This window comes from Delphinus delphis, chromosome 3 (assembly GCF_949987515.2).
Source record: "Delphinus delphis chromosome 3, mDelDel1.2, whole genome shotgun sequence".
In the NCBI taxonomy this organism is placed as follows: domain Eukaryota; kingdom Metazoa; phylum Chordata; class Mammalia; order Artiodactyla; family Delphinidae; genus Delphinus; species Delphinus delphis.
Genome location: NC_082685.1, coordinates 4,731,859 through 4,758,575, shown reverse-complemented (window position 1 = coordinate 4,758,575; position 26,717 = coordinate 4,731,859). Strand labels below are relative to the sequence as shown.

At 57.6% G+C, this 26,717-nt stretch overlaps 2 protein-coding genes across 5 annotated transcripts in view; one reads left to right on the top strand and one right to left on the bottom strand.

Annotated features, from left to right (window-relative positions):
* Window positions 1-2,786, bottom strand: part of CREB3L3 (cAMP responsive element binding protein 3 like 3) — a 40,399-nt gene extending 37,613 nt beyond the window's left edge. For 2 of the 3 annotated variants that reach the window (XM_060007459.1, XM_060007461.1), the window contains exon 1: window positions 2,685-2,786. The gene's annotated coding sequence lies outside the window, so the exon portion shown is untranslated. The remainder of the gene's footprint in view (window positions 1-2,684) is intronic. The other variant, XM_060007460.1, reaches the window with a different exon arrangement.
* Window positions 2,787-2,990: 204 nt separating this feature from the next.
* MAP2K2 (mitogen-activated protein kinase kinase 2) lies at window positions 2,991-26,064 on the top strand. Of its 2 annotated transcripts, none has more exons than XR_009518861.1 (11): window positions 2,991-3,361; window positions 7,078-7,288; window positions 13,404-13,550; window positions 17,622-17,699; window positions 18,360-18,411; window positions 18,489-18,613; window positions 19,331-19,544; window positions 21,639-21,703; window positions 22,932-22,993; window positions 23,902-23,956; window positions 25,773-25,813. XR_009518861.1 is itself a non-coding variant. In XM_060007451.1 (11 exons), the coding sequence occupies exons 1-11, from the start codon at window positions 3,270-3,272 to the stop codon at window positions 25,881-25,883; spliced, it is 1,203 nt and encodes a 400-aa protein (XP_059863434.1). In that variant the 5' UTR covers window positions 2,995-3,269; the 3' UTR covers window positions 25,884-26,064. The 2 variants fall into 2 exon arrangements, 1 of the variants encoding a protein (XP_059863434.1); XM_060007451.1 differs by having other exon boundaries at window positions 2,995-3,361; window positions 23,911-23,956; window positions 25,773-26,064.
* Window positions 26,065-26,717: the final 653 nt, after the last annotated feature.

Sequence of the window (26,717 nt, the reverse complement as noted above, 5' to 3'; positions counted from 1 at the left end):
ATTATACTAAGTCAGACAAAGACAAATATCGTATGTCACATATATGTGAAATCTAAAAATAATGATACAAATGAACCTCTTAACAACACAGAAACAGGCTCACAGACATAGAAAACAAACTTATGGTTACCAAAGGGGAAAGGGAGGAGATAAATTAGGAATTTGTGATTGACAGATACACACCACTATACATAAAATAAACAACAAGGACCTATTGTATAGTACAGGGAACTATATTCAATATCATTTAATAACCTATAATGGAAAAGAATCTGAAAAATATATAATATATACATAACTGAATCACTTTGTTGTACACCTGAAACATTGTAAATTGACTATATTTCAATAAAAAAAAAAGAACTAACTGATTGGTCTACATGAAGGGCAGTCCCCCAGATACACACGATGGAATATCATACATACAGCAAGGAAAAAACCAAATTACTGTTACATGCAATCACATGGATGAATGGCCAAAATATTTTGCTGAGCAAAAGAAGTTGGGCACAAGAGTACATACTGTACAATTCCATTTCCACGAAGCTCTAGAATATGCAAAACTAATCTCTGGAGATAGAAATCAGAATCTAGGGTGCCTGTAGGGGAGTAGGGGGCTGCAGCCAGCTTGTCTTGGCTCATAGGTGCCTATTGCTACTATCCTTTCCAACTTCATGGTAGATGGAAATAAGTCTCGGTGGGAATATATACACCACAGAAAAGGACAAGTACTACAAATTACAAACCAGCCTCCCTCTCTCTCTCTCTCTCTCTCTCTCTCTCTAAATCTCTCGTTTCACAAGCCCATCGTTAAACATTTACCAGCACACCACTGCTGCTTGGGGCAAGGGGGATTAACTGAATAGGACACCGAGAAAACTTTCTGGAGTGATGGAAATGTTCTGCATCTTGTTTCCGGGAATGGTTTCATGGGTGTATACAGTTATAAAAGCTTAAGGAATTGAACATCCAAGAACTGTGCGTTTATTACATGTGAGTTACAGCTCAATAAAAAAGACTATATGTATATATAGCCTAAAATAAAATAAAATCATAGAGAAATCATTTTGCAGAACAGAAAGACATTGGAAACGCCCAGATCTGGGAAAGGTCATGGCATTATTTGAGGCTAGATGAGCATTCTTCTGAATTTTGGATGAGCGACTGGAAGCAGTGAGAGGCAAAACAAACACAGCTCAGATTGTAAAAGTGGAGGGGCAGGCAGTGTCTGGGAGCAGTTTTCATCAGGGGAGAGCTATGGTTACAACTTTGCATTTTTAGACCATTGTCACATTTTGCAATTATGTATATTTAGATTATGTAGCTATTTTTTTAAACATTGTATCTCTCAGTGCCCAGCGCGGGTCTAGCACCTAAAAGGCTTGCAAATTAACTGTTAAAAGAATGACTGCAAGGAGGCTGGACAGGAAGTGGGCAGGGCTGAGCCAGGGGGACCAGGGGACCTGGGCTGAACCTAGAAGAGGTGGACTGAACCTTCCTCTCTCTGTTTTTTCCCATGTGAAGATGCACCCTACCATGAAATGCACACAGGTGCTCATAGATGTGAGCCAAAAAAAGCAATGTGGTGAGTTTTTCATGAAGCCAACTTTTTCCCATTTAAATGGCTGTGCCTTTATTCAGTGCCATATACTGCCTCCTTTTTTTTTTTTTAATTGGTGTTAAAAATGACCTTTCTCATAAAATGGTGTAGCCGCTGTGGAAAACAGTATGATCCCTCAAAATAATTAAACATAGAAACACCATATAATCCAGCAATTCCGCTTCTAAGTAGATATCCAAAAAAATTGCAAGCAGGAATATGAACAGATATTGGTACACCCATATTCATAGCAGCACTATTCATCACAGCCAAAAGGTGGAAACACCCAAATGTCCATCAGTGGGTAAACGGATAAACAAAACATGGTCCAACCATACAGAGGAATATTATTCAGCCTTAAAAAGGAAGGAAATTCTGACACACGCCACAACATGGATGAACCTTGAGGACACTATGTTGAGTGAAATAAGACAGTCACAAAAGGACAAATATTGTATGACTCCACTTTATATGAGGTCCCTAGAGGAGTTGAATTCATAGAGGCAGAAAGTAGTGGTAGTCTGGGGGAGTAGAATGGGGAGTCAGTGTTTCATGGGGACAGAGTTTCAGTTTGGGAGGATGAGAAAGTTCTGGAGACGGATAGTGGGGATGGTTGCCAAACCGTGTGAATGTACTTAATGCCACTGAGCTGTGCACTTACAAATGGTAAAATGGTAAATTTTATGTTACATATACTTACAACAACAAGTTTTTAAATGACCTCTCTTTCGTGAAAGAATGATGGTAATTGATATTATGTATGTGTATGTGTGTGTGTGTGTGTGTGTGTGTGTGTCCATAATTGGCAAAAAGCCTTTGACTCTGAGGTCAACTTAAGTCTCCCACTTTTTTTTTTTTTTTTTTTTTGCGGTACGCGGGCCTCTCACTGTTGCGGCCTCTCCCGTAGCGGAGCACAGGCTCCAGACGCGCAGGCTCAGTGGCCATGGCTCACAGGCCCAGCCGCTCCGCGGCATGAGGCATCTTCCCGGACCGGGGCACGAACCCGTGTACACTGCATCGACAGGAGGACTCCCAACCACTGCGCCACCAGGGGAGCCCCTCCCACAACTTTTGAGGATTTTACCGGGTGATGTATTCCCAGTCCGGCACCTGCAAGGCTCTAAGGGTCTGACGTCTCCCTCACGCACACCTGCCCACCGCGTCCTCGCTCTCGCCCTGCCTCTCCCGAACGCCCTCCTGGCGCCCCAGGCACATGCGCACACGCTCGGTGGGAGACGAGCGAGTGCGCATGCTCCATGCGTCGCCTAGAGTCGGTATCCTCCCCTTTTCCCTTCGAGGAGGCGGCCTCAGGCTGGTGCGCACGCGTCGGGGTGAGGGGCGGGGCCCGGCTCGGCTCCCCGGCGCTGGTTATCGCGAGAGGCCCGCGATCTCGTAGCTCCCCCTCCCTTCCCTCTGCCTCCCGGGCTCCGGCTGCAGCGTCAGCGTCGGTCCGGCCTCTGTGGCTGCCGTGGCCCCGATCCCTCGGCTTCAGCCCCTGCGTCCCTTGGCGCCTCTCGGCTCCGATCCGCAGCGACGCCCATCCTCGCCCCACCGGCGCCGGCCTAGGCCGCGGCCGCAGCCCCGCGCTCGCGTCGGCGCCGCCCGCTCCCGGCCCGCCCCCTATGGGCCCCGGCTAGAGGCGCCGCCGCCGCCGGCTCTCGGATCCCCGATGCTGGCCCGGAGGAAGCCGGTGCTGCCGGCGCTCACCATCAACCCCGCCATCGCCGAGGGCCCGTCCCCCACCAGCGAGGGCGCCTCCGAGTGAGTGGGCAGGGCCAGGGCCGGGTAGAGGACGGGATGGGGGGTCCCCGAGTACCGAGGTCGGGGGAGGGCGTCGAGGAGATGAGAGGACGGGGGAGTGGGCCCTGGGTGGGAAGGACGGGGGAGGGGTCCCAGAGTTGCGAGATCGGGGAAGGGGGTCCCTGAAAGGAGGGGAGGGGGCCCTGGGTAGCAAGGTCGGGGAGGGGGCCCTGAGAGGAGAGGAGAGGTGAGGGGCTCGGAGTATCGCTGTCGGCGGGAGGGAGGTCCCTGAATGGTGAAATCGGGCTGGGGGAAGGTTCTTGCTGGGAGAAGATGGGATGGAGCGTCTCAGAGTAAGTGAATCGGTCCCTGCGGGGAGAAGACCGGAATGTGGCGCCCTAAATAGTGCAGCCAGGATGATGATGGGAGGGTTTCTGAGGGGAGAGGATGGGTCAGGGGTCCGCAATAGTGAAATCGGAGGAAGGAGGAGGAGTCCCTGAGTAGTGATGTGCGGGGAAAGGCGCGCGGGGGGGGGGTGGTCCTTGCATTCCAAGAACGGTGGCACGTGGGGTTCCTGAGAGGAGGGGATGGAGCAAGCGGGGTTCTTGGGAGTGAGCATGGGGTAAGGAGGTCCAGGAAAAGGGGAAGGGGGTACCTGAGAGATTTGAGGGTGGGGAGGGATCCCTGAGGGGTGGGGAGGGTCCTCAGGGAATTGGGGGGAAGGGAGCCTGAGAAGACCCTGCTGGTGGAGGGTGGAGCTGAACCTGGGGAGAGTGGTTAGGAGGCCTGGAGATGCATAGAGGCTTGGGGGGGAACAAGGAGCGAGGGGGATTTGAAGGGGCAGGGGTGGGGAGAACTGGGCACCCAGCAGGAAAGAAGTCGGGAGCCTGCTGGGACCCCTGAAAGCAGATGAACAGAGATTCTGGATCGAATGGATTAGCAAAGCCTTGAGGGGCTAGAGAAGTGTGATTGGGTTTGAGGCAACTGAGGGGGACAGGAGGACTTGAGGGGAAGGAAGGGGACAGAGAAAGAAGCACGGGGCATTGGGGTTACCTGATGGCAGAGTTGCGTTGTGTGAGGTCACGCCGCTTGGCCCCAGAGCATGTCCCTATGACCTCCTCACTCCCGTTCTTCATGCCGGAGCGGCCAGGCTGGTGTCAGAGGTCCGTGGCCGGGATCTGTGTGCCGTGCGCCTTGCCTGTGGTGTGACCCATGAGAACCAGGTGTGATGGGCGAATGGCATGTTTGGTGCCTCTCAGGGGACTTGGCCTCCTGCGACCAGATGAAGGAGGAGCGCCTTGATGCATATGTGTGTGAGTTCACATCTTTCTCAGTCCCCGAGGGTGCAGCTCAATGTGGGGACGTGTTCCTGATTCTCAGAAACTCCACTTATTCTTACGAGACATCTCCTTCATCATATTCTCTTCTCTTTTTTTCTTTTTGTTTTAATGTGATTTGTGATTTCCATCCCTTCAAGAATTCCCCCAGAAGAAGCCAGCCTTTGGAATTCCAGGGTTTTTTTAAATAACCACAGTGGAGTTGCCATGAAATGTAAAATGGCTTAATCAGCTGACTCCAGAATGCATTTTAGATGTCATAGGCCAGGCTGGACACATTCCAGGGTCTGAGGGTCTGGCTGCAAGAGCTGCCTCTTCACTCCTATGGTGAAGGGGTCGTGGCACATACATTCCTTCCTTTGCCTTTCCCTTTCTGTCCATCGGTGTCCTTCTTGTTCCCCCTTTATCCAGGTCCTGGCTCAGGGGACCACTACTATGAGCACAGGCTTTGCAGGCTGGAAGGGCATAGGTGTTGCTCCAGCCTCTGCCACTTCCTTGCCTTGTGACCCTCAGGCAGGTTACTGAGCCTCTGAGCCTTGTCCCTCCTGGGTGGGCTGGGTCTACAAGAGAGGTGCCTCCCAGGAGGATTGTGGGAGTTAAAGCTCTTGTACCTGCTCAGGAAGTGGCACCTAGCCCCCTACCTCCCAACAACCTCTTCGAGGTACCAGCTCAGGTGACATCACCCAGCGGCAGGTCATCTTGCTCCTGTGTGCCCTTTTGCTTACATCTCTTTAAGTTGTAGGCAAGTCATGGTTGAACTTGGGCCTTGGAAGTTTCCTGCCAGAACTCCAGTGTCCCCCTTCGTCTCCTGCTTGAATTCCCCCGGGGGGGTCTCCCCTAGGTGGGCGGTAAACCTTGGCTTAAGTGCCCTGGAGAGTGGTGAGTGGGGACCTCTGGAGGTGGCCCATTCTCCTCTACTGACTTCCCTTAGAGCTGCACTCACTGTTTGGGTAGAGCCCTTGGCCACAGCCAGCGCTTGAAATGTGGCTTGTTTGTCCAAATTCAGGGGAGCTGTAAGTATAATACATATTCCAGAGTAACTAATTTCACCAGATAAACATTTTCTAACGTGGCTAGAAATTTTAAAAATTGCATACATAGCTCACGTTCTTTTTCTTTTGGGCAGCCTCGGGTTAGTGCTCGTGCGCACTGAGCATTGAGCTGGCGTCTACCTTCCTGTTACAGTGTTTTACTCCAGGATTTGGTTCAGAGTCAAGGCACTCGTGAAAATAGCTAACTGTCAACCTGTCCTTTGAAAGTTGGTTGAAATCACCCAATAAAGTGCAGTATACATGGTTTTTATATACATTTATTTATTTGTTTGTTTGTTTATTTATTTTTGGCTGCGTTGGGTCTTCATTGCTGCGCACGGGCTTTCTCTAGCTGCGGCGAGCGGGGGCTACCCTTCGTTGCGGCGCGCGGGCTTCTCATTGCGGTGGCTTCTCTTGTGGAGCACAGGCTCTAGGTGCGCGGGCCTCAGTAGTTGTGGCTCGCGGGCTCCAGAGTGCAGGCTCAGTAGTTGTGGCTCGCGGGCTCAGTAGTTGAGGCTCACGGGCTCTAGAGCGCTGGCTCAGTAGGTGTGGCTCATGGGCTTAGTTGCTCCTCAGCATGTGGGATCTTCCCGGACCAGGGCTCGAATCTGTGTCTCCTGCACTGGCAGGCAGATGTTTAACCACTGTGCCACCAGGGAAGTCCCACATGGTTGGTTTTTAATAACCAGCTCTAGGAATGCATGTACGTATAAATGCCTACTGTTTACAGTAACGCTCAAGATATAATAAGAGCATGCTGCTGGAAAGGAATGCCCTGGAATTGTCTGCACTGTTTAAATTATGCCCCTCTCCTTTCCTCCGCCCATGCCTCTGTGTAATTCGTGTAAATTAGAGGCACAGATGCTACGGCTTCTGTCATCTGCCTCTTGGTTCTAGTTCTTTGCTCTGAGGCCACTCCAAATGAGTTTGCTCCTCCATCCCTGTGAAAGACAGGTGTCCTGACCTGGGGCTTCACTCCCCGACCCCCAGGCTTGTATCTCCGGTTCCCTTGTCTCCTTCCCATGTGGTCCAGAGCTCTTGTGTCAGGAGGAAGGGCTCCCGGGTCTGAGAGCAGGGCCACTGAGCTAGAGCTGGTCCTCGAGGTTCTGAGGTCTCCTAACCTTTATGAGTGGGGGAGAGGGACGGCATCCCCAGTTCTCAGGGACCTCAGCTGTGTGTCTGCGGGTGGTCTTTCTTTCCCATGAGATCATAGGCCCTTCAAGCACCAGAATCAGGTCTGATTCACCTCCCAGCTACAAACCCCAGGCCTGGAATGTGCAGTGGACACACGGTGACCTCGGCTCGGGCTGAGTCATCTTTTGGTAGCACATGCAGTCTTGGCTAACCCTCGCCCTTGGGGTCTCCGCAGAGCAAACTTGGTGGACCTGCAGAAGAAGCTAGAGGAGCTAGAACTTGACGAGCAGCAGAAGAAGCGGCTGGAAGCCTTCCTCACCCAGAAGGCCAAGGTCGGGGAGCTCAAGGACGATGACTTTGAAAGGATCTCGGAGCTGGGAGCCGGGAACGGTGGGGTGGTCACCAAGGTCCAGCACAGACCCTCGGGCCTCATCATGGCAAGAAAGGTGAGAGGCAGCTGGAGGTGGGGTGACGGCTCTGTCCCCGTACTCTGCGGGTGCGAGCGGTGGCGACAGGTGCCCTGGCAGCAGGAGAGAGGGGCCTCAAGGGTGCCGGCCTCTGCCTTCTGACGGGCTCCCAGGCTCAGAGGCCACCCCCACCAACGTGGGTTCTAGTTAGAATGTGGTGATGCAGCCTGGTCCCACGCAGCTCTTCTCTTGGAGGCCGCCCCCTGCCTTGCGGGATGTCTGAAATTCAGGTTTCCGGGAACAGACTGGCTTGAGAAGGGTAGCAGACGGAAGAGAGGAGAATCGAGACCCCTTAGAGCCGGGCTTCCCCTGACTTCACAACCAGAGGGCCCTGCCGACCAGGACTGGCTGCTGGTAGCAACGGCCACATCGGTGGGGTGGGGGAGGGCAGTCCCTTGGCAACGGGGTACCCGAGCCACCTGTAGTAGCCAGGGTTCTCCAGAGAAACAGAAGCACTAGGGGTGTGTAGGGGGTGGGGTAGGTAGAGGTACTTTAAGGCATTGGCTCAGGGACCGTGGTGGCTGGCAGGTCTGAAATCTGTAGGGCGGGCCAGTGGGCGCAGACCCAGGAAAGAGCTGGTGCAGCTTGAGTCCAAAGAGAGTCTGGGGGCTTCCCTGGCGGTGCAGCTTGAGTCCAAAGAGAGTCCTAGGGGCTTCCCTGCAGGGAGCGCTGGTTCGATCCCTGGTCAGGGAACTAGGATCCCGCATGCTGCGGTGTGGCCAAAAAATTTAAAAAGAAGAAAAAAGAGAGAGAGAGAGAGAGAGAGGGAGGGAATCTGGAGGCAGAATCCTCTCTTTGCGGGGGGTGGGGGTAGCGCGACTTCAGTCTTTTCTCTTAAGGCCTTCAACTGATTAGATAAGGCCCACCCACTTACGGAGGGTCACCTGCTTTCCTCAAAGTCTGATGATTTCCATGTTAGATCACATCTAAAAAATACCTTCACAGTGACATCTAGATTGGCATCTGACCCAACAGCTGGGTACCGTGGCCTAGCCAAGCGGACACACAAAATCAACCACCACCTCCCTGTTCAGTGCAAACCCTGGTGCTGAGAAGTCCCTCATCGGGGCTCCTGTGCCGCAGTGCAGCCTCCCTGCTACATGTAGGGAAGGGTCCCTGAGAGACATCGGGAGTGGAGAAGAGGAGGTCACCACCTGGGGATGGTGGCTCCTGCACACGTGACTGGGGGACGTTGAGTTGACACGTGATTCAGCTCCCACAGACGTGTTCCTGCAGACATAGAAAGCCCCCTTTCTGGAAGCCCATCGTCCCATAGTTTCCAAATTGCGTTCTTGGAAACCTGACCACCCTGGTCCCCGGGGGGATGTGCGCAGGGCCCACCTTTCCTGGGAACCATGCACTCGGTTTCCGTGTGGCGGGGGGGAGGTTAGTGCAGCAGCTATTCCTCCTGCCTCCAGAGCCCCGCCCTCCCTCCTGAAACCTACAGCCACATGCTTTCTATTTCTGTCTGCTTACCACAGGCAGCCTTTTCAAAACCAGAGCAACCCCCGAAATCCCTGGTCTGCCATCGCCCAGAGTACAGGGAGTGGAAGGGCAGACGTGAAATTCAGACGGTGATGGAAGGCAGGGACTTGGGAACAGAGTGTACAGGTCAGAGTGCTCGTCAGGGTCGGAGGGTTCTCAGGACAGCCAGGACTCTTTCAGGTGGCTGCTGACGTGCCTTGTATAACCATGAAATCTGAGAGTTTGTCTACGGCTTTCTGAAAGCCTGCGAAGTAAGGCTTCCGGGTTTAACCTGGGGGGCCCAGGTGTAGTCTAGTTAGTGGTGCTGCCCCGATGTCTGTGTCCTGGCTGTGATACAGGCCTCAGTCACAGACAGCGTCACTGCCAGGGGAAGCTGGGTGAAGGGCACACGGGACTCTCTCTGCTGTTTTTGCAGCTTTCCTGTGCTTGCATAATCCTTTCAAAATAAAAGGTTTAAAAAAAAAAAGGGAGGACTTCCCTGGTGGTCCAGCCGTTAAGACTCCGAGCTTCCACTGCAGGGGGCGTAGGTTCGATCCTTGGTCGGGGAACTGATCCCACATGCTGCGCGGTTTGGCCAAAAAAAAAAATAATAATAGAATAAAAATTTTTTTAAGAAAGGGGATTCCCTGGAGGTACAGTGGTTAGGACTCAGCACTTTCACTGCCAAGGGCCCCAGTTCGATCCCTGGTCAGGGAACTAAGATCCCGTATGCCGTGTGGTACGGCAAAAAAAAAAAAAAAAAGTTCTAAAAACTGGGGGGAGTGAACCTCAGATTTTGTTCCCCATCAATCGTAACCCCTTCCAGTTGCCTGTGGCCTGTGCAGCCGCACCCAGAGTCATGCAATTCAGGGCGTGAATTTACTCCCTGGTGGCCCTGGAGCCCTCGGCCGGTCTGCGGAGGTCAAGGGCTCCCAGAGTGCCATTTCTCCCAGGAGCTCTGTTTGCCTGTATTCAGCTGAGGACACAGGTGGGAAAATTGACATGTCAAAGTGGTTTTTGAGAAACAGTGGCCTCCGTCCTTCCTCCACTACCTTGGGTGGAATTCCGAATTCCTGGGAAGCCGAGTAGGAATTCCACACATTCTGGAAGGCCTGCACAGATCCTGCTGTGGGCCGGCGTCCCTCCAGCCCCTGTGATGGGCAGGGGATTATCCTGACCACTACGACACGAGCAGTGACACCAGGTCCCTAAGACCCGCAAGAACCGGGCTCCATTTCCACTGTCTCGTCCGTTCGTAAATGTTCTCTGAACTCGTGTCTGGTGTCACGATTCCTCCCGCATCCTTGCGGGGCCCTGGGCACACAACCTCTGCGTCAGTGGGACCGGCAGAGATCGGCGAAGAATTCGGTGACCGTGTTGCACCTGTGGGGCTCTCCCAACTTCCCTGTGCTCTGAGCGGAGGGATGTGTTTTCAGCCTCGTGTGTGTGTGTGTGTGTGTGTGTGTGTGTGTGTGTGTGTGTGTGTGTGTGTGTGTGTGTGTGTGTGTGTGTGTGTGTGTGTGTGTGTGTGTGTGTGTGTGTGTCTCTCCCCTCGGCATCTGCATGCTTCCAGAATGGAGGTTACAAACCTGCCCAAGGCCACATCCTAACCCTAGCTGCCTTCTTTCTAGTGATGGCCCTGGGTCAAAGCCGGTGCACACGTTCTCATTTGCATGGGCCAACAGCTCTGTTTTACTGAGAAACTGAGGCTTAGCTGGGTCGGTGTCTGAATTGGGCTTGAACCCTCTCGGGTCCTCCCTTTGCAGTTGACGCTGACCCAGTGGAAGCTGTCAAGGCCTCGCCTCCGCAATCCATTTCCCTCTTTACCTAGTTTGTGCCCCCTGTCCCCATCCCTAACTCGAATGCCCCAGTCTGCAGTAGGAACACCCTTAGGCTCCTAGATGGGGTTTGAACTCCTAGCACCGTACTTATTTAACCAGCTGTTGGAGCTCGCACGGCCCAGGTGCTGCCGTGGAAAGAGCGTGGGTTTTGTTTGGCGTTCCATGAGCCAGGCCCCAACCCTCCCTGACCGCTCACCAGCTGTGTGCCCCTGGGGGCGTCATTTAAGTCTCTGAACCTGAACTTGCTGGTCAGCCCAATGGGGGCAGTTCTCACCGCCACTCTCCAACCCCTATGGGTCATCATCGTCAGGGCGAATCGCAAGCACCAGTGCTCAGAAACGTGGCCCTCGTCCCATTCCTGCTTTTTCTCCACACCCCCTCAGTGGTGGTTCGTAGGTAATCCATGAGGCTCACTTCACATGGCAGCCGCCCCTGCATCCGTTCTTTACCATATTTTTCTGGAAAGCCTCTGACTTCTTTTGGCCTTATTCACATTAAGGCCCTGACTCCAGGCTTCCAGGACCCCTGGGATTTGTCCAGATCTGCCCAGTTTTGTCCAACTCCCCCACTTCTGCTTCTCTACCCCCACCACCCCAGTGATTCATCTGCGGCTCCTTTGAAGTTCTTTGTCGAGAGCGGCGCTGTCCACGATGGCTGCCCCTGGTCAGACGCAGTGGCCGAGCCCTTGAAACACAGTCGATGTCAGACAGGGCGCACCATACGTGCAGAAACACAAACCAGGTTTCACGGGCTCCGTGTGAAAAAGTCATTAATATTTTTACATCGCCCTCACGTCCAAACAGTCAATTTTTGATACACTACACCGAGTTTCAACAAAATACATGAAAAATTCATGTCACCTGTCTCTCTGTACTCTGAACGCAGCAGCTAGAGGATTCAAAATTAAATTGGTGGCCCGTGCTGTATTTCTCTTGGGCCTTGATGGTCCTGACGCTGGCATTGCCCACCGTCCACCTCGCTGTGCCCTCCCGCCTGGCTTGCAGGATGAACCTGCCGCGCTGCACACGGATGGCAGCACTTGGCTTTCAGACCCTCATTTCGCCCTCTCCAAGCGGGTCTGCGTGCACGTGCTCACAGGGGCGGCCGATGGAGGAGAGAGCACCTGGGGTTCTGGTGTGTTCCACCGTCCCGCTGGTGGTGGCCAAGGGGCAGGTGCGGTGTCCCAGGGCCCACAGCCAGAGCTCTGCTCTGCAGGCTGGGTCAGGTGGGGAACCTTCATGTGTAGGCGTGAGGTTTTGCCTGGGGGCGGCATAGGCACCAGGCACCGTTTCGCTGGGAGCTGCTGCAGTTCTCAAGGTTTTGAAGGTCGTTGGTGCCCCACACACGCCCCGTGCCCCCATGAACTCGGCACACAGCCCGCCAACAGGCAGCTCTTTGTCCTTCCGCCGGCATGCCCACCCCACCTTGTCCATCTGGCAGAGTCCCACCTGTCCTTCGAGGCCCGGCCTGAGTGTCGCCTGAGCCCTGGACCCCCCTCTGTGATTCCTCCATCAGCATCTCCACCACAGCGGGGTTGTTTTGCTTGTGTCTCTCCCTCTCCTGGTGGTGCGTCTCCTCCAAGCAGGACCATCTGTGCTGTCTCTCCCTGTCACCAGCCCCGAGTGTAACTGACTCTACAGAAATGTCTGTTGAATTGATAGTGGTCATTTTCAGGTACCGGGGATCTGGTTCCGCCTCTCTGATGGACAGGTGGAAATCGCACCCTTTTCTTGTCTTATCACCATGGCTGTATCATCTAGGACTCGAAGGAACCAGGACGTGCACCCGCAGCCTGACTCTCCCCCGCTGTACGGGGGATCTTGGCTATTTGGGGTTTGTAGCTGGGCGTTGCTCTTGGCTGTCTGTCAGCTGTCTTTTCTGCATCTCTCTGGACGATCCTTTCTTTCCTAACCTTTCCAGATATTGCGATGAATTTGGTGGCAGTCCTCTCTGCTGACTTGAACTCAAGGGGAAGGGGAGCTAGGATCCTAGGGTGGCAGTGGAAGGCTATCTGTTCTCTCTAGGCCAGGGGTGGGAAGGGGTCCAGAAAACCCAAGGGGCGGAGGGGGGCAGAGGTGAAGTAATTGCCGCATCGGACAGGGCATTACCTGGTCTGCTCCTGGGAAAGGCTGGCCCTTTGTATGATTTGATTAACAGAGCTCCCCCTGTAACCAAGTGAATAATGTTGCCTCTGATGATATATTTTTGTAAAACAGCATTATTGAGATGTACTTCACCTACCATACAAACGATCCTTTTAGAGTATTTAATACACTGATTTTTAGTATATTCACAGAGCTGTGCGTCCATCACCATCATCAATTTTAGAACATTTTCATCACCCCAAAAATATGCCCCATCCCCATCAGCAGTCACTCCCCTGTCCCCCAGCCCCAGACAGCCAGGAATGCACTCTCTGTGGATTTGCCTGTTCTGGACATTTCCCGTCAGTGGAGTCACCCACCATGTGTCCTTCTGTGTCTGGCTTCTCTCACTGAGCGTCATGTTCTCAAGGTCCATCCACATCGCAGCGAGTGTCTGTGCATCACCCCATTTCACGGCTGAGTGATGTTCAGGGCGTAGAGAGACATTTTTCTGTCCCTTCCTCCGTTGATTCAGGGCATTTGGGTTGCTTCCACCTTTCAGTTGCTGTGAAGCCGGTTACTGTGAACATTCCCGCTCCAGTCTGTGTGTGGGTGTGTGTTCCCCGTTCTCAGGTACATAGACACCCTTCCTTCCCGGCCCCCCTCAGTGGCCCGATCCTGACCCCGCCTCCCTCTCCCTTGCAGCTGATCCACCTGGAGATCAAGCCAGCCATCCGGAACCAGATCATCCGTGAGCTGCAGGTGCTGCATGAGTGTAACTCCCCGTACATCGTGGGCTTCTATGGGGCCTTCTACAGCGACGGCGAGATCAGCATCTGCATGGAGCACATGGTGAGTGCGGCGGGGCCCGGGGCGCCTCCCCTCCCACCCCGGAGTCCCCGTCCTGTTCCCGGGGGACCCTCTTGGAGGTGGACGAGGCAGTGCAGCCGTGTGTGCATGTAGACCCCTTTGTTTCTTAAGCGCCAGACACCCTCCTCCCGACGTTGCTTTTTCCCCGGATCCATGGTAGACGTTACTCTCTGTTGGCACAGAGCCGGCTCCGTCTTTTTCCCCTCCGTCTAGCGCCCTGGCGTCCCTGCGTACCTGTTGGGTAATTTATGAAACGCTCTTGGTGGACACTAAGGTTGTTTCCGGTCCCCGCGGCTTTCTGAGTAATGCAACGTTGAAAGTCCTTGCACCTAAGCAGGCATGCCCGAGGGCTGAGGCCCGCCGCCGGGCTGTGCGACTAAACACTTGATCTCTCCTTCCCAAGTGCCCTCTGCGTGGTCTGGGGACCCGGGTCTGCACCCCAGCTCAGACCCATGGGACCAGGCCTCTGCCATGGAGGGCGGCCGCCCATCTCTTTTAAACCATGGTTGATTCTCATGTGCCCCCTCATTAAGGAGCTCTGGTCTCGAGGCTCAGAAGTGGGTGGGATCAGGTGTAACGCGAAAGCAGAAGTGGTCAGAGCCGAAGGCCCCCAGAGGAAATGCCGCCGGCCCTCTGCCATGCCTCCTTTGTCAGGTAGGGCCCTGCCCGCTCCCGGCTGTCCAGGCCCCGGCCCTCAGGGCCCTTGCAAAACCAGGATGCCGCGTGGCTTTTGGCGGGTGGCTGTGGTTACGCCTCGCCTCCAGCTTGCCGTCCCCTCTGATGGTTTTGTAACGAAGGCAGGAAACGAATTTGAGCAAGAGCCCGCGAGGAATGCATGTGGGCCGGGGGGAGGGCTCCCCCACTGCCTTGCCCCAACCTGGCTGCCTGATTCCCGCCTGGCACTGCCCCGTGGGAGCCCCTTCCCCACCTGGGAGAGGGCAGTCGTATCTGCCCACCCACCTGGTCGACACTGCACAGACGAGTATCAGGGCGAGAAAAGGATGTGACATCGCTGTGGTCTGAGGGGAGCCTCTTCTGTGCTGTCTCTCTCCCTCCCTCTCCCCTTCCCCCCTCCTCCCCTGCTCGTCCCCACTTCAGCTACCTCCATCCCTGCTCCCTGAATACCCTGAGAGTTTGGAGGCCCCTCTTGGCCTTGTACAAAAGAGGCAGCATGGGACTTCCCTGGCGGTCCAGTAGTTAAGACTCCGTGCTCCCACTGCAGGGGTCACGGGTTCCATCTCTGGTTGGGGAACTAAAATCCCGCGTGCTACACAGCACGGTCTAAAAAAAAGAAAAGAGGCAGCATCACAGCCCCACCCCCTCCCCCTCCGTTCTTGGTGGGTGTAAAGCATCAGTTCCAGGTGAGGCGCCTGCACCCCGGCAGCGCACAGACGGAACCGCTGGGATGCAAGGGAGATGCTAGATTCTCTTTGTTTGCCACGTTCGTCCTTCAGAGCTTCACGGTCGGGCTTTTCTTGTTCGCTTTCATAGCGAGCATATGACGACAGTGGAACGCGTAGATGGCACACAAACGCAAGGACACGGGCTCGGGTGTGGCCCGCGCGCCCCTCTTTCTGCTGACGGGTTACAGTCCATGGAGGTGAGCCTTAAGTGGTGGGTGGCTGCTGGGCGGGGAGGGCGTGAGGAGGACAAGATGACGGGAAGCGCTGAGAGGGCCTGTGCCACCCACACCAGTGTCCTCGTGCCCGATGGTCCCCTGCAGGGTCTCGCCCATGGCGGCGAGAGGACGCTTGCAGTCCCCCCACCTCTCATGCGGGACTGGACGAGTCTCGCACCTTGTCTGTCAGGCCAAAGATATGAGGACGGGGCGAGCTGGTCCACGAATGTTGACGGAGCGTCAGCCGTGACGTTGTCACCACCGCCACCGTTTCCCCGAATTCCTGCATCACCTCCATTTCTCTCCCTGTCGAGGGCACACATTCGTCTCTACGCAGGGTCGTGCACGAATTGACTCTCGTCTCCTACCGGGTAGATTCCAGCTCCAGCTTGTGAGAAAGGCCCGCTGGCTGTGACGAGCAGCCCCGATTCAGCACAGGAGAAACTCACCTGTGGGCACGGGAAACAGCGGGGCTGGCGGCTCCCCGGTGCCCAGACCTATTCCTTTTCCTGGGGAAACTAGGGGCTTGGACCAGCGGACAGCGGGTGTCTCAGGGCCGGAGCGGCCAGGGAGCAGCCGACTGACCACTCAGAGGCAGCTCTTGGTATTTTCTTGGGTCCTGGTCAAATCTACTGAAGAATGCACTCCCTTGTTCTACAATAATGAAAAATCAGACACGTCCGTCAGCAAAGGGGAGGTGAAGAATGACACCAGGCCGCTTTCCAGGGGAGAAGTGAAAGCAGCATATATGCACCGGATGAGAAAATCCCCCGAGAGGAAAGTATGCATAATGTGAGCCCCCAGATAGATAGATAGATAGATAGACTTAAAGCTCTGGATCAGCTCTGCACCCCATGGAGGATGAACCACGCTGACGTCAGGGGCTGGGTGGCAGTGGGGCTGCGTGGAGAGGACCCGCGATGTGTCCTGAGTCGCCTTGAGACCCCAGCCTGGGGCCTGGCCCACCGTAGTCGCTGCGGAGACGTTCTCCCTGAATGTCGTCCAGCAAACATACCACAATCCTACGGAAAGTTCAGAGTATGAGGAGCTGAGTCAGGGAGCAGGGATCACGAACGCTTTTTTTAAAAAACCCTTTTAAGGTTGATGAAACAAAAAATGAGAAAAAAAAGTGGAATTCCCATCTCGCCCTGCACGCAGAACAGGGCTGGGCCGGGCAGCCTGCCGACCAAGTGCACCGGACCTCCTGGTCCCGTGGGTTCCTCCCCGGCCGCACCCGCCGTCACTGCACGCACAGCCCCCTCGTCCTCAGGCTGGGGCTAGCCTACAGAGTCCCTCGTGGGTTCCCAAAGCGTTGGAGGGCCTGGGGTTTTCCACAACTCCCACCGCGGCCCTTCTCCCCAAGCACAGCTGGAGCAGAGTGCCAGGGAGGGGGGACCAGGCGTCTCCGAGGCTGCAGGCTTCTCGTGCCCCCTCAAACGGAATAAGAGGCCTCCTGGGACAGCTGGTGGCCACAGGAGCCCTAGAGCAGCATGGAGAGAAAACAGGCTCTCCACCCAGCTGCGAGTTCAGATGCTGGCCACCTCCCACCGCATGCCCGAGCCTCAGCTCCGGTCTGCCGGCATCCTGGGGGGGCCTCGGTGTGTCCTCGGAGCCCATCTCTGAAGAGGCGCCTTGGGCCAGTCGGTGACACCCGGGGTTTTGGTCTCCCGGTTTGCTTCCGGGTGACCTTGCACAAGATACTTGGTTTCTGTCACTTCTTCGTTATCGTGTGGATTTGGGGCCATGCCCTGGTCAGGGGATCAACTAGGGTGCCCTGTGTCACGTCCTTTGCTGAACATCCCAGTTTCAGGATGGCGAGCAGTGGCTACACCGGCAGGACAGGGGGCCGAGCCATCGTTCCCCCTCCCCCGTGCCCCTCGGCTATCAGGCCTTCCTGGCGGAGCTGGCTTGGCCTTCTGTCTGTGCCGGGCACTTGCAGGCGGCGCCCCTGTGCTCGCGCTCCCCTTCCCGAGGCTGCGGCTGACTTGCTGGGAGGGGACCCAGGCCCAGAGCTGCGGGTCTGGCTCAGGTACGCTCTCTGGTGCTCGGGCTGCAAGCTGGGCGGCTCAGCCGTAGGCCTCATGGAGCACTGCCCGCCTGCCGCTGCCGTGGCAACCTCAGGAAGGCTGAGTCACGCCGTCCAGCCACGGGCCTCAGTTCCGGGAAGGATGGACCGCCTGGCGAGCACACTGGCACCCTTTCCGTTTCCTGAGGCCCCAGAGGTGGCCGGGGCCGCGGGAGTCCCTGCTCTGAGCCAGTGGGTTGCCTTTGGCTGTGGTCTGGCCTCTGTTTTCCGTGGAGGAAATTGAGCACCAGCTCTCTGGGAACCAGGGAAATGCTTCGTTTTCCTCCCTGCCACTCTGGCGTCCCTCTGGGGAGCCCTGCCTGGCGACGGCTCAGGGCAGCTCTACCTCTCTCTCCTGTGCTGCCCCTAGGACGGTGGCTCCCTGGACCAGGTGTTGAAAGAAGCCAAGAGGATCCCCGAAGAGATCCTGGGGAAGGTCAGCATCGCGGTAAGTGCGTGCGGGCGCGCGCTCCTGGCCCTGCGTTCTCATGGGTTTCTTCTTACTTCTGCCCCCTTCCACACGGCCAGGCTCGAGGAGCCTCAGGAAGCCGGTGGTGGGCGTCAGCCTCCGGGCAAAGAGGCAGAGGTGCCTGTGCCAGCCTCCACCAGCTGTGGGACTGAGTGAGTGGCGTCCCTTTGCCTGTGAAGTGGGGGTGATACTTCCGTGCCCCATACAGGCATGGGGTGGCAGGAGGAACCGTGGCACGGCGCCAGGCACACACTGTCCCACAGTGCTGCCATCGTCGAGTGTCGCCTGTCTAACTCGGTGAAACAGCCCCTGTATCCTTCACGCCGTCAACCTGGGGGCCCCGAGCGCGGTCCCGGCACCAAAGGGCTCAACAGAGGATGCCTCTCGGGCTGGGGTGACCCCTGAGGCGGGGTAGTTGACTGGACACTTACAGCCCTACTGACAGGGCCTTGGGCCCTCCTCAGACAAGGGGAGAGCGGTGTCCTCCTCAAGGGTGGGGGGCCGTGTGAGAGTTGGGGAGGTGGGTGACTGTACCCACCCAAAGAATGTCGTCAATGTCACATGGCCACTTCGGCCTGGGCCTCGGGCCTGTCCAGAGGACAGTCCCCCTCACGGCACCGCCCTGCGGCTTCCCTGCAGGTTCTGCGGGGCCTGGCGTATCTCCGGGAGAAGCACCAGATCATGCACCGAGGTAAGGGGACGGGCGCCCCGGGGCCGGGAGGGGCTGACGGCAACCCGCAGCGTCCACACCGCCGGCTCTGCTCCCAGATGTGAAGCCATCCAACATCCTCGTCAACTCCCGAGGGGAAATCAAGCTGTGCGACTTTGGGGTGAGCGGGCAGCTCATCGACTCCATGGCCAACTCCTTCGTGGGCACGCGGTCCTACATGTCTGTGAGTCCTTCCAGCGTCCTCCCCACCGCCACCCCGACCCTCATTAGCTCTTCCCCGTTTTCCAGAAGCTTTTCCAAAAGCCTGCCCTTCCCTGTAGTATAGTTTCTTTTGCGGGCTTTGTTCTCTCCTTCGAATTTCTAGTTTCCATCATCTTCTCATCTGGGTTTTTGTCTCTCTGGAGACGCCGGCCTGGTTCCTGTCCGCTCGGGGAGAGTAGTCAGTTAATTTCTGAGCCAATCGACTAGCCCTCCCTTATTTTAGGCACTATCTGGGTGATTTTATTTTTTTATTTTCATTTTTATCTCTTTAATTTATTTTGGCCACACCGCGTGGCCTGCGGGATCTGAGTTCCCCGACCAGGGATCGAACCCGCGCCCCCTGCATTGGCAGCGTGGAGTCTTAACCACTGGACCGCCAGGGAAGTCCCCATCTGGCTGATTCTAAGAGCAGATTCTGAGAAGTCCGTCTTGGGATTGTTGGGAGAAGGAGACGTTCCGGCGTCTTTCCTGGGTCGGTCGCTCTCCAGAAGCACTTTGGGTTGCGGGGCTTTAAGGGGCTGCTGTCAGCACGGCTGGAAGCAGGTGGAGGGAGGGGGCGGAATGGCTTTCTGCCGCTGTGTCCCTAAGCGGGATGGGGCTGCAGGGGGACCACAGGGACACTCTAGGGTGCCAGCGCCCCTCCATCTCCCTCGGGCCGTCTCTGCCCATCTCCCCTCAGCCGGAGCGGCTGCAAGGCACTCACTACTCGGTGCAGTCAGACATCTGGAGCATGGGCCTGTCCCTGGTGGAGCTGTCCATTGGAAGGTACCCCATCCCCCCGCCGGACGCCAAGGAGCTGGAGGCCATATTTGGCCGGCCCATGGTCGACGGCGCGGAAGGAGAGCCTCACAGCATCTCGCCGCGGCCGAGACCCCCCGGACGCCCCATCAGCGGTATGGCCTGAGACTGGGACTTCCGGTTTGGATGGGGCACGTGGCGCCTGGGGACAGCAGCTGCCTCCCCTCTGGCCCCTCTTAGCTCCACCTGTCCCCCTGGGCCGCGCTCACTGCGGTCAGCAGTCCTCAGATGGTCCTGAGGCTTCTGGGGACAGTGCTGCAAGCAACGCCTCGAACTGTCCTGTCTGGGGCAGCTGCACCTGTTGCTGCCAGCTGGCGGGGTCGAGACACTCGCCCCTCAGCCAAGCCGTGGGGTGGCGGGTGGTTTCTCCAGCATTTTATCACGAGAACGTTCAAGTGTACAGAAAAACCGAAAGGGTTGTCCAGCAGGCAGTCTTCTGCCCCACACCTGGACTCTGCAGTGGCCGTCCTGCTGTGTTGGGCCAGGCCTTTCAGGGAGCCCAAAGTGAAGGCAACTCGACTCGGGTCTCGGGTGGCTGGTTAGATTCAGCCCAGCACACAGCAGAGGTACGGGAGGGCAGCGGGGCTCCCAGGGGCCTCCCGGTACCTCAGGCAGCCACCTGCGAGGTTCAGGCCGATGCTTCCACCACGTTGGGGGCTGGCGAGGGGTGAGGGTCATGGCTCAGGTGGTGTAATTAGGAAGGGGCGCGTAGGACTCTGGGATTTATTTATTTATTTTATTTTTTATTTTTTTATTTTTTTGCGGTACGCGGGCCTCTCGTTGTTGCGGCCTCTCCCATTGCGGAGCACAGGCTCTGGACGCGCAGGCTCAGCGGCCATGGCTCACGGGCCCAGCCACTCCACGGCACGTGGGATCTTCCCAGACCGGGGCACAAACCCGTGTCCCCTGCAGCGGCAGGCGGACTCTCAACCACTGCGCCACCAGGGAAGCCCAATTTATTTATTTTTTAAGTCAAGTGACAGGAAGAGAGTTGAATTGAGTGAGAGCCCGAAGGACCATGCAGTGGACTGCAGTTGGTTGGTTGGTTTCTCACAGCTTTATTGAGATAGCATTCACATACCATATGGTCCACTCGATTCAGGCTTAGAACCCACTGGACTTCTATACCTTCACAAGGTTGTCTGACCATCACCTTTATCTGACTTCAGAACATTTCATCACCCCAAAAGGAAACCCTGTCCCCTACCCAGCCCCTGACAACCATGAACCCAATCCCTGTGTCTGTGGATTTGCCTGTCCTGGACGTTTCCCATCAATGGAATCACACACCCTGTGTGTCCTTCTGTGTCTGGCTTCTCTCACTGACCATTGTGTTCTTGAGATCTGTCCACACCGTGGCAAGTATCGGTGCCTCGTGGCACCTCGTACCTCGCTCCTTTTTTATGGTCACATAATATTCCACCGTGTGGTATCTATTTACCGCTGACGGATACTTGGGTCGTCAGATGGCGGTTTTCACAGTATTCTCAAGCCCAGACCCTCCCCTTTCCTGGTGCCGCACCCAGACTGCTGGGGTGTCTTGATTTCCTCCGAGGGGAGAACCCCCGCTCCCACATCTGTGTCCTCAGGCCCCGGCCCTGCCCCTCCCTTTCCAGCCCAACTCCCAGACGGTGCTCAGACCTTCCAGGCGGGGAGGAGCGGGACGCTGTGCCAGGCCGCTCGGCCTGCCAGCACCTCCCCCAGCCCCGGCCCTGGCCCACGTGCCCATTTCAGGACAGGGGACAGAAGGCGAAAGTCCAGCTGCCAAACGCGGGCCTGGCCAGCTGGGTCTAGGACAGGGGTCAGCCATCCCAGCCAGCCACCATCCTGAGCCCGCAGGTCCGTGCCAGGTTACACTGCTGCCCTTGCCTGCTCGGCCCCCCGTGGCCCCTCCCCCCACTCCAGGGAGCAGGGGGTCGGCTTTAGCACAGCCCAGCCCCCTGCCAGATGTGTGCCTTCTCAACAAGCGTTCCTGTTCGTTCTGGTGTTTTGTTTTTTTAATTCACCAGAGGCTCAGGAGAGATGTTCCTCTCCCAGGAAGGCAGCTGGGCCCAGGAGCCTGCCCTCTGGGTTGGGCCGGGTGCGGGAGAGGGTGCTCGGCTGCGTTCAGCACGCTCAGGCCCCACCGCCCGACGGAAGCACGGTGCCCACCTGCCCGTCTCATCCGTCTTTGCTTCTGCCCCGGGCAGGTCATGGGATGGACAGCCGGCCGGCCATGGCAATCTTTGAGCTGCTGGACTACATCGTGAACGAGGTGCGTGCCCGGGGCCCTGCTGGCAGGCGGGTCTCCACAGCAGCAGCATCAAGCCATTCCCGTTGGAAAGTGTTCCCCAGAAAGAAGAGCGTTCGATGTGTAGACTGTGGGTTGTGTCGGGAAGGGGCCGCAGGGAGCTGTGGAGACCATTGAGTCCAGTAGGATGCGCACACCTCCCCTCCCCAGGGGGCTCTTTTTTTTATCTTTTCACGGGGATGAACCCGAAATTCTCACTCTGAGCCCAATGGCCCAGCGCTGGGGCCCTGTGGGTGAAGTCATAAATCATCCCACTTCCTCAGGGAAAGTTGAGGCACCACCTTCCTCTCTGGGAAGGGGGCACAGGGCGCCCACCCAGTCCTTCTCCCCACCACGTGAGAGGGCAGCATGGATACTCCCATTGTACAGATGGGTAAATCCAGGCATAAGGATGGGAGTGGGCTCCTCAGGCCTGCAGCTGAGACAGGGCCGAGCAGGACCTGACCCTACAGCCCTCCCTCTCGGCGTGGCCGGGTCACCCTCCTGGCCCTTCTCTGATGGAAGTGGGTTTCCAGTGGCCCTTTGGAGTTGGGGTGGCCAAGCTTGGCCCAGGGTTGGGTCTTAAGGTGAGCAGCTCAGAGCAGGGTCAGTGGCGACAGAACAGGGCAGGGTGGTTCCGGTGACACAGCTCTCCCTGCACCTGGCAGCGACACCCAGGCCCGGTGAGCACGTCCTTCCAGGGAGGCCGCCGGCACCTCCCGCCCCTGAGCAGGAAGAAGGCCCACTGCCCTCCTGGACGGGGCCTGAGCCTGCACACGGCTGTCCCCACCCCGGGACCTGTGCGGGGCCAGGCCCCTCAGGCTCCCCCTCTTTTCAGGCAGACCCCCAGCTCTCTCCAAGCACCTCCGGAGGGTAGTGGCCCAGACCGTGTAGCACGTGGTCAAGAGTAACCACCCTCATCCATAAAATGAGGATGAGCCCTGTTCTTCACTCCTGAGCCCGTCGTGGTCCCCAAACAAGAAGAGCTTTTGAAGGAAACTCTGGGAAAAGGCCAACCCAGTTGGCAGGGCTGCCCGGGGAAGTTGCTGGAAGGGGGGTGGTGGGCGCCCTCTGCCTCCAGGAAGGGTGCATCCTGAGGGTCCCCAACAAGTGCCGAGCTGTCCTCAGAGGCACAGGCTGGGAAGCGCCTTTTCTCCCTGATTCCAGAAGCATCCTTGAGCTCTCACCCCCGCCTTTCTGTCCTGGCCCGCAGCCTCCTCCCAAGCTGCCCAACGGCATCTTCACCCAGGACTTCCAGGAGTTTGTAAATAAATGGTAAGACGCCATGGCCGCCAGCTCGGGGCGGGTGGGGCAGGGGCCAGGCGGCCTGGCCTGCTTCCTGGGACGACCGGGGCCTCGGGGATGCCGGGCTGTGGCGGCGTCTGGCAGGACTGGAGCTCACCTGAGAACCCAGATCCCCCCGCCAACCCCCCACCAAGGCTGCTGAGTCACGGCGTCCAGCTGCCACCCCCAGCTTGTCCCCAAAACCCCGCGCAAGCCAGGATGGCAGGCTCTCTGGAAATAACGCTATTCCCGCCTTGCCTTCTGCCAGCAGGCAGCCCGGTGTCCTAACCCCTCAAGCCCATAACCCGTGGCTCCTAGGCAGGCCTTCGGAGCCGGTTTCTGGGGGGTGGCCCTCCCACCCTCTGAAGCGTCTGGGTGACGCGGCCTCGGGCGAGCAGGCTGTGGACCCGGAGGGCCGGTCCGTTGAGCGCCCTGCACGTCAGGACGCGACGCTGCGGCCCAGGGTTGCGTACCTCGCAGCCAGCCTGTGACTGTGCGTCCAGCGCTCCCCGTAAACCTATCTGTGCCCTGTGAGGTTGCCAGTTTGAAGAACTGCCACTCAGCCCTGAACTGCTTTGAGCAGCAGCCTTTCAGACCGTTCCTTTTAGACCTTTTAGACCGTTCCTCTTTCGTGAAGGGAAAACTTCCGCTTCCACAACAGCGGTTGCTATTGGGCCTCTGATGGAGCAGCGTGGGGGGGGTTTCCCACCCTCTTCCCCTTTCCCTCCTGTCCTGGTCTCAGCTTCTTGCCCTGCCCTCCCGGGGCATCCTGCTTCACACCCAAGGGTGGCAGTGGAGCCCCTCACCCACGGGGGCCAGGCAGGAAAGGGCAGCAGGATGCAGGCCTCTTCCCCCAAGGCCACTGACTGCCCGCCTGTCTTCTCTCTCCCACCCCCTGGAACCCACAGCCTAATTAAGAACCCAGCAGAGCGAGCAGATCTGAAGATGCTCATGGTGAGTAATACCCACAGATTTGGGACTTCCAGAGGTCCCTGGCAGGCCCTCCTCGCCTTGAGTGACACCTGAGCTGGCTCTGATGTCTCTTGGCCAAGCTGGAGAACCCCTGTGGGTCGCCCTGGCTTGCTGGAGGGCACCATGCAGAGCGGCCATGGTCCTCTCAGCTCCCCCGGGTACAGAAGGGCCCGTGTGCCTGGGGCTAGGGCTGTGTCTCAGAATGGCCGGCGTCCAAGGTGTTGGGGGCACCACCGGGGTGTTTGCCTTCCTCTAAACCCATACTGTCCAACGTCCTTGAAAACCAAGGTGGTCTCCGGCATTGGCCTTCCCCCGGCAGGGCTGCCTGCCAGCCTCAGGGTGACCGTCACAGTGCCTTCCGCCCATGTCCACTGTGGACGTTAGGCCTTCTTCCTCCATCACCAGGCCTGACCACCTGAGTCACCCCCGATGCTGAGTCAGCCCCTTGTTTATGCGTCTTGTGGCTCGAAGAGTTTGAAAACACTGCCAGCTACAGGCGTGAGACGTTGGTTGTCAACCTCAGGTGTCCACACAGGAGAGAAGGAGCCTCTTAGGGTGGTCATGATGCGGTAGTTTGAATAACCGAGCCACGCCCTCTGGTGGGCTCCTGTGCCCCTGCCTGCAGGACCACGCTCCCCCCTCCCCACCATGTCCTCCACCGGGCCTCCCTCCTGCTTTCCACCTCAGGACCTTTGCACAGGATGGCCCTTCTCCTTCTGGGACATGTCCTGTTGCTCTCCCCCCAGCTGTGGGCCTCTGCTTCGGCACCGCCTCCAGGAATGCACCCTGTCTAGCCCACCCCTCTGTTAGCTGTGGCTGCAGCCTGTGTGTCCCAGCTGTAGTCAGTTTTCTGTGGCCCCAAGAGTGAGCCTGGCCTGGAGTGCCTTGTGGGAAGGGGTCTGCGTCCATCTGCTTCTTTCTAGAAGCTCCTTACTGAGTCCAGTGACGTGTGTTCAGGGCACACACGACATAAGAAGCACGTGTTCACTGTGGAACATGCAGACCCACGGAACAGGGGAGTGAACTTTGACATCTGCCATTGTCTCCCCCCGCCGCCCCCCCGCCCAGCTCCACGCAGTTCACACAGTGCGGGACGACATCCACGTCTCTGCCTGCGTGACACTGTGGGCCGTGTGGGGCTGACTGTCTTCCCGACCACGAGTCCTGTTCCCTTGGTTTGGTGTTTCACCCAAGCCTGTGCCCACCTTTAGGGAGGTAGGGGTGGTCTCGCCTCCCCAGCTGGCATAACAGGTGGATGTCACGTGGGAGGCCTAGACCCCCGCCCTTCCGAACGGGAACCGCTGTCAGGGTGACTGTTAAAGTTACTTAAACTGACGGATGAGGCGCGATCCTGCTCTCCAGCCACACGGGCCCTGTTTCAAGGGCTCAGGAGCCTCAAGCGGCCGGTGGCTGCCGCCTGGACAGGACATGTAGGGCACTTGCTATCCTCAGAGTTCCGTGGTTCCAGATCAGATGTTCTCACCCAGGTGACTCTGCCCCCATGGGTCCCTGGGCCACGTCTGGGGACATGTGTGGTTGTCACACCTGCGGGGGGATCCTGGCGTCAAGCGGGTCGGGGCAGGGATGCTGCTCCTCACCCCACAGCGCCCGGGACGCCCCACAGAGGGTGAGCCGACCCCACGTCACCCTGAGCTCCAGGGGGCATAGAGTGGCCTCCCCCGTCGCCTGAGACCCCGTCCCAGGCCGCGTGGCCCCGGGCCCGGGCCTCCCTGCTCTGGGGTGGGGACCCGGCCAGCCAGCTAGGGCGGGGCCACTCACATCGTTCCTTCCCTTTCAGAACCACGCCTTCATCAAGCGGTCCGAGGTGGAAGAAGTAGATTTTGCCGGCTGGTTGTGTAAAACGCTGCGGCTGAACCAGCCCAGCACGCCCACGCGCACTGCTGTCTGACGGTCCCGCCACCGACAGACCCGCTCCCCATCCCACCCCTCCGGCTGCCCCCTCCGTGGGGATGCGCGCGTGGCCCTTGGGCCCGGGGAGGCCGACGCCGCTGCGCTGTCTTCTCAGAACCTGCTTCCTTAGGTTTAAAGAAAAAAACCGAAACAAAACAGGGAAAGAAAAAGCAAACGTGCCGGTTGTGCTTCTTGTGCCTTGTCCTTGGGGTGTCAGCCTTGATCCAGCCCGGGGTGGGCGCCTCTGCGAGGGCGGCCCAACCCCTGAGAGACGGGCATGGTGTCGGGCACTGACTTTGCTCCTTTCCGAGGCCCTCAGAGGGACCCCCAGCCGTGGGTGACTTTCACCAGAAGAGAAGGGGGCTGCCCCCTTGGGGTGCGTGTGTGCCCCCAGCCTGGCATCTGCCCCTTGGAGGTGGCCGTCCCGGCCCGCAAGAGCTATTGGGCCCAGTGGCTCTCGTGGGGTCCCCGCCCCGGCGGCTCCAGCCTCGGGCCATGCAGCCTGTCCTCAGCAGTGCGTGACCTGCCCCCTGGGAGGGACCCCCAAGTCCTCTTCTGTGCTTCGGGGAACAGAGACTTCTGACAGCTCGCAGCAGCCTGAGCTGACACTCGCTCGGCAGAAAGGAAGCCTTGGGTTTCCAAGCTGTCCTGTGGTTGAAGCCCCAGCAGATCCTGCAAATAAGGCCCGCTCCCCTATGCCTGCAGGCCGACAGATGTGGGCGGGTGGCTCTGTGTCACCTCTGCTCGCCCAGCAAATCAGAAGTGACCACCCAAGGCACGTCACTGTCTCGGGCCTTGAACCGTTTGACCACAGCTGATCGGAAATGAGATG

Excerpts from the sequence above, each read along its gene's own strand:
- MAP2K2 (XM_060007451.1), top strand. The coding sequence starts at position 3,270 with ATGCTGGCCCGGAGGAAGCCGGTGCTGCCGGCGCTCACCATCAACCCC. Across the intron at positions 18,614-19,330 it reads GCACGCGGTCCTACATGTCT|CCGGAGCGGCTGCAAGGCAC; the intron begins GTGAGTCCTTCC and ends ATCTCCCCTCAG. Across the intron at positions 22,994-23,910 it reads CAGGAGTTTGTAAATAAATG|CCTAATTAAGAACCCAGCAG; the intron begins GTAAGACGCCAT and ends TGGAACCCACAG.